General features: G+C 41.6%; 1 protein-coding gene across 2 annotated transcripts; it reads left to right on the forward strand.

Moving 5' to 3' along the window:
• Positions 1-610: 610 nt before the first annotated feature.
• LOC103710614 (UDP-glucuronate 4-epimerase 6-like) lies at positions 611-3,109 on the forward strand. 2 transcript variants are annotated; one of them, XM_039128372.3, is made up of 2 exons: positions 692-2,171; positions 2,801-3,109. In XM_039128372.3, coding segments are annotated over exons 1-2 (1,290 nt in total). In that variant the 5' UTR covers positions 692-882; the 3' UTR covers positions 2,802-3,109. The 2 variants fall into 2 exon arrangements, with proteins under 2 accessions (XP_008794651.4, XP_038984300.3); XM_008796429.6 differs by lacking the exon at positions 2,801-3,109 and having other exon boundaries at positions 611-2,661.
• Positions 3,110-6,889: the final 3,780 nt, after the last annotated feature.

Genomic DNA, 6,889 nt, shown 5'->3' on the forward strand with positions numbered 1-6,889 from the left:
TTTGGTGGTCCACTGTAGAGGGGCTCTATCAATATTTCTCACCGATCTTATGATATTTTATTTCAAGTTACGCTGCATCAGTCTGAATCAGACGATACGAAATATACTGTACTATATCAGTACTTTATATAAGTAACGTACCAATACTTAATATGTCAAAAAAATTTCATACCGTACCATATGAATACTATACTAATGTAGCATCGGTACAAGATATGATACCGAGATGCAAACCTAATTTTATCTTCTAATTTTATTGTATATATTCGTACTAGAAAGTATAATTCATCAATTTTATCCCTTCTGCCACAGCTTTCCATGCTTCGGAGGTAGAGATCCAATCACTGGTATACCTGGTACAGTCACCCGCGGTGCACGTTTGTCACCAAACTTCCCTCATGGGACCCTACCACGGTCTAGTCCCTTGTCTCGGCCCCTTGGTTACGTTCCATAGTGTCTCTCTTCTTGGTTGCTTTCCGAATTCCATTTCATAGTTTAAGCGATTTGACTTCATCTCTCCAGTGGCAGTGTGATGGTAAAAGGAGAGACAGCGAGTAAGAAAGAAAGCCAGGATGTATATAGATCTCATAAGACATGCAAATGATAAGATAAGCTTAAGAAAATGGAGGAGAGAGAAAGAAAGTGGCTTCCAACCAACACCAACCTCATCACCATGGTCCACACCATCCCCTCCTCGCTCTCTCGCTCATCCTCTCTTACTCTCACACTCCATCCTTTTATATCCATCCAATCCTTTCCCCCTCTCCATTCCCTCCACCTCCCCACCGCCGCTCCTCTTCCCCACCACCACCACCACCACCACCACCACCAAAGAGGTCAAAAGCCTTCCGGGGATCCGGTCACCAACCCCGGTGAATCATCATGGCTCCTCCGCCGGACACCAGCAAGACCACCAAGCTAGAACGGTATAACAGCTATATCCGGCGAGTTAATAGTACGAAGCTCCTGGCCGCTTCCACGAACCTGCTGTTCCGAGCCACCCTCCTCACCGCCGTCGTCCTCATTCTCCTCTTCACCCTCCACTACCCTCCGCTCCTCGCCGGCCACCACCCCTCCGCCGCGTCCGCCCACTCCCACCGCAGCCTCCTCTCGTCCTACTCTTCTTACGGCGGGGCTACCTGGGAGCGCGAGGTCCGGCGCTCCGCCACCCCGCGGCGCCGCGGGGGCCTCTCCGTCCTCGTCACCGGGGCCGCCGGCTTCGTCGGCACGCACTGCTCCCTCGCCCTCAAGAAGCGCGGCGACGGCGTCCTCGGCCTTGACAACTTCAATTCCTACTACGATCCCTCCCTCAAACGCTCCCGCCAAAAGCTCCTCTCCCACCATGGCATCCTCGTCATCGACGCTGACATCAACGACTCCAAGCTCCTCATCAAACTGTTCGACGTCGTCCCCTTCTCCCACGTCCTCCACCTCGCCGCCCAGGCCGGCGTCCGCTACGCCATGCGCAACCCCCAGTCCTACGTCGCCTCCAACGTCGCCGGGCTCGTCTCCCTCTTCGAGGTCGCCGCCAAGCACGCCGACCCCCAGCCTGCCATCGTCTGGGCCTCCTCCTCCTCGGTCTACGGCCTCAACACCGCCGTCCCCTTCTCCGAGCTCCACCGCACCGACCGCCCCGCCTCCCTCTACGCCGCCACCAAGAAAGCCGGCGAGGCCATCGCCCACACTTACAACCACATCTACGGCCTCTCCATCACCGGCCTCCGCTTCTTCACCGTCTACGGCCCCTGGGGCCGCCCCGATATGGCCTACTTCTTCTTCACCAAAGCCATATTATCCGGCAATGCCATCACCCTCTTCAAGACCCGCGACGGCGTCGACGTCCAGCGCGACTTCACGTACATCGACGACGTAGTCCAGGGCTGCCTCGGCGCGCTCGACACCGCCGGAAAGAGCACCGGCACTGGCGGCAAGAAGCGCGGCCCCGCGCAGCTCAGGGTCTACAATCTCGGCAACACGTCACCGGTGCCGGTCGGGAAGATGGTCGCCATCTTGGAAGAGTTGCTGGCGAAGAAGGCCAAGAAGAACGTCGTGACGATGCCGAGGAACGGCGACGTGCCGTACACCCATGCGAACGTGACCTTGGCGCAGAAGGACTTCAAATACCGGCCGACGACCGACCTCGCCACCGGCCTCCGGCGGTTCGTCAAATGGTACGTCGAGTACTACGGAGTGGCGGCGCCCCACGCTCAGGGGAAGGGGAAGAGGGGAAAGGGGAGTGTCGGCGAGAAGGGGAAGGATGCCAATACAGGAAGGGTTGCATCCGCGTAGGATGCAACGGGTACCATTGGGCGACACGTGGACTTTGTAACTGTGTATTATGATTAATTGTTTGCTGCTGTTGCTGTCAGTATATATATATGATGGGTTTTATACTTTTATTAGGATTAAAGATGATAATAAAGTCGATAATAAAGATGGTGATAAGGGGATGGACACTGCCTCGAGGGAAAGAAGAACAAGGAAGAGGGGGAGCTGGGATTGAAGAAGGATGACATCTCGGATCCTCTCTTCTTTTTTTTTTGTTTGAGAAAAGTATTTTTGCTTAGTTTTTTAACTACTTGTGCAACTTTGTGAAGTGAGTTTGTGATAAAAAAAAAAAAGGTTTGCTGTGGGATGTAAATCCATACAGTTTTAGATTCATACTATGTGCATACTGTTCTCTTCTTCTTCCATACTCTCTCTCTCTCTCTCTCTCTCTCTCTCTCATATTTTATATCTCATCAATCTGTCCAGTTAGTAATTAAATGGTTAAAAACTTAGTTGTTGTCAACTTTTGCAGATGGTGGTGGCAAGTGGGGGTGGCATTCATGGGAGAATCAAAGGGAGATGGTTGTCTTGGATCTGAAGCATATGTCTGGGAAAGTGTATAAGTTGTTGGTTGTTCAATATTGTGGTATTAATACGGGCGATGAGTCTAGGTTTGTGTGACCATGTTGAGCTGGAGATTTGAAAAATTTTTGACTACTGTATGCAGCAAGAACGAGGTTTGGCTGGCTTAATTATGCCTAACTTTGATCTTGACTGACTCACCCAGTCCTTTTATTTACTCTGTTGACTTTGAATTCATTTGCTGCTTGGAAGGGGGAAATGGTGGATCACTGAGTTGCCAATGAGTCGTTTATGGTGGGGTTTCCAATATCTTTCTTCTTTTATATTAAAAAAAAAAAAGAATCACTAGAGCATATGATCAGATATTGGAACTTAGTGGATCCTTGGAGAGTGATTTATTTTTCATTTTTTGAGAAGAAAAAGCCTGATACACAAAGGACTCCCTAGGATAAGCTTTCAAGTTTCCATACCATTCTTTTGTTGTTAATATGAGGGGTCGGATTCTTTTGTTCATTTTGTGGAGTGCATCTTAATTTTCACTAAAAAGGGCTTGGTAGATCTAAATTAGTTTTCCATGCAACCTATATGGGAGTGTTCCTTGATTGCTTTTGGTTGATTAGATATTTACTATTTTGCGGAGCATTACATCTCAATTAGTTAGATGGAATTGGAGAATTCAGCATCATTCATATTTTTTGACTGTAACTTTAGCTTATTGGTGGAAGAGCAGTAGTAGATCGTACTTAACTCTCCAATCAAACCTCTATAGAGGCACCTCTACAAATATCTAAGAAAAGGAAGGCACAACTGAGCATCTAGTTGGATGTTGAAATTTTGTTTGGATCGATAGTGTGTTATTTGTCAATTAGTTGGATGGTATCAAAGCCTTCAAATTTACTCATATTTTGTCATTGTGATAGACGTAGTAAAACTATCTATTTTGTTCTATAACTTACTTTTTAGGAGTAAGAGAGTGGTAGATCCAACTCGGTTCATGAAAGCTTTAATGGAGCTTCATGAAAAGGATAGAAAGCAGCATCAAGCCATCAACCAATGAATTGGGGTAATGAAGCTTCCAACTTTACTCATATTTTTCTGCTCTCATAGGTGACCTGGAAGAAGTTCAACTTATCAATGATAACGGCATCAAGAGATGCGTGTTTATATGGCTTCTTCTACCTATTTTTTTTTGGTAGAACAAGGGGGCCAAGGCCCCAGCAACTTCTTCTACCTTTTAAAGCACAAAAAAACAACTAGTTATTTCATATCTAGAGATCTTATTTTTACAATTTGTCCTTGTGTGGTATTGATGGTCCATGAAGAGCATCCATTATGAAGGACAATAAAATTTTGGCCCAAAAAAAAGACAATAAAATGATCCATAACTACAAATTTACCTTGATTTTATCCATTGAATATAGTTCGTATGATCTTCACTCACGTAGGTTGGGTAGCCATTGGCGGTAGACTAATTAAACTGCTAGGCGGCCCTTCAGTGAAAGGGTTAGCAAAGTTTTTTTCATATTTGATAAACTTGAGAGAGCTCATGTCTCTCTCAATAATCTCTTGCAAGTTTTTATCTCAACCTTATAAATCTGGAGGTCCGCATTAAGCGTCTTGCTGTTAAACCTTTGGATTGCAGCTGTGTTATTAAACCTTCCATAGTAAATTATGTACTAACGATCTACTTGGATGATTTTCAAGCGACAATTGCTTCATTTATAGTAAAAAATATCCATTTATTAATATTGTTTCATCACTTCCGATATCCACTTTGCATCATTGTAGCCTTATGGTACCACGGATAACCCAATGAAAGGTAATCTATAATTTATTTTTTCCTTTCAGATATCTCACGGCTCTAATAAGAAATACTACTCCAATAGGTCGACAATATATCTACTAAGTTATCCTATTAAGTAATACATATCAAACCTAGTGTAATCAGCTTGATATCTCAAAAATCCTACTACTTGTAATGACATTGGCATGAGACACTCTCTTTATCACTCCTTTTTTTACGTCTTACACTAGAATCAAATTGTATGCTAAAACTTTATCAAATTGTTCAAGTATTCTTTCAACAAAAACAATAATTGATTATATTGATTTATCATATTATTCAATACTTTTACATCCATGAGATAAATTATTAAACATCCAAGTGTTATTTTTGAGAAGTGGGTCCATTTCACTATCAATGACTTCAAACATTACTCTAAATCCATAAAGGATAGGGTATCTGTGTAGGTTGAGTGACTATCTTCTATGAGGAAGGTTATAAATTCATATTACCAATATTTTTATCAATTTTACCTCTTTTTCTCCTAGGTTTGGGTGAAATTACTTATTATTATCCTATTCTTTCTACTAGAGGGTGTGGAAGTTTTATTCTCAATATGTGTGTTTTCTATTTTATCTTTAACAAAAAAAAGTCATTTTCAAAATAAATTTGGCATATCTAGATTGTATTAGAATCCAAGCCACCGACATTTAATTGAATTATTAAAAATTTCTATGCTACACAATTTTATATCACATAGAGATAAATACATCAAAATGTTTCTTTCTATATGATTAATACCATATAGAGATTAATGCATCCAAGATTTCTTTCTATATCATGAAAATCATATATATGGAAAATTCATGCCGAGATTAAAGCTATACAATAATTTATGCTCTTACAAGAAATTTTTCATCATTGTGATCAAGATCCATCAAATCCCATCATTCACAATAATGCGATGATGTGGTTGCTTCTTCTGTTTTGGTGTTTCTATAAATAAAAGCAGCAGCAGAAAGGGAAATAATTATAACTAATTTCTAAACATTGGCTACTTATATTAAATGTTGTGTTACATTGATTGATATAAGTATTTCACAGGTTTGATGATTGCTTGCTTCTACAGGTGCTCGTTTTAGGTTATTATAGCCAACCCTAACAGCAAATGCTTTTTTACACTCATTTAAACATTCAATTGAATTTTGTGACATTTTGCTATTCAAACTATTGATGTATAAATATAATTAATATTCATTTGTCATTATGATGCAAAACCATAACACATACAATGAAGCAAACATTATGCTTTTGTCAAGACATAAAGCAGAACTAACATTCGTTCACACTAAAATTTCACCCATATGATGCGGGAGGGGCCGAATATAGAATAACAGAGAATCACAGAAACTAATCCCATTTCTCGCCTTATCATTGGCAAAGGCAAATTTGAGATTTTAAAGACCGCTTATTCCAAGAGTAATATATGCAAGGTTGCTGAATTAGAATTATAAAAACATATTATAAATGCCTGAATCAAGTGAAAAAAGATTAACAAGCAGTCAGAAGATTGTGCCTGCTCGTTATATCATAATATTAAGACAATCCTGATTCATTATAACCATATACTTTTAGTCAAGAAGTATCCATGCTGTTACACTTAGCGTTCTCAAGTTTTAATCATTTTTACAAAATCCACAAATATTCAAGGATTTCTTTCAAAACAAAAGTATATTTGTTCTTATGGTGCAAATGTGAGAGACGAAGCTTAATACCGGAGTTAAACAGCAGGCAATAGCTACATGCATACATACATAATACACATACACACGTGTCCGCACCTGCATCCACGCATCAATCCGTCCACGCAGACATCCATCCATGCATACATGCATACATACATGCGTGTGGTAAGACATCCATCAAATCTTGTATGCTGGCGGAAAAAAACAGACTGTAATTTATCTAATATGATACATGAATCATTATATCACAGTGACATTGAGATCACAAATCAATAGAATTACCTCCAATAGAAATATTAGGTCAATCAAACATTAAAGCACAGCTGGTTGGTTTAGCCCTTGTGCATCAGACTTACCAGAGTTTCCACTGGCGAGCTCCAAACATTGACCTACTCTGGCTTTATATGCGTTATCCCATTGCCAAGGATAGCAAAGAGAGCAAAGACAGCAGAGAACCTACTTAAAATTTGATGCTGTCCTAGATCATAGAATTAAAACAGATGCAATCAGC

Source organism: Phoenix dactylifera, chromosome 11 (genome assembly GCF_051530095.1).
Source record: "Phoenix dactylifera cultivar Ajwa chromosome 11, Ajwa_hap1_PhDact_Kaust_v1.1, whole genome shotgun sequence".
NCBI classification, from domain to species: Eukaryota; Viridiplantae; Streptophyta; class Magnoliopsida; order Arecales; family Arecaceae; genus Phoenix; species Phoenix dactylifera.

What these genes read in the sequence shown, in the direction of transcription:
- LOC103710614 (XM_008796429.6), top strand. Translation starts at nt 883, where the DNA reads ATGGCTCCTCCGCCGGACACCAGCAAGACCACCAAGCTAGAACGGTAT.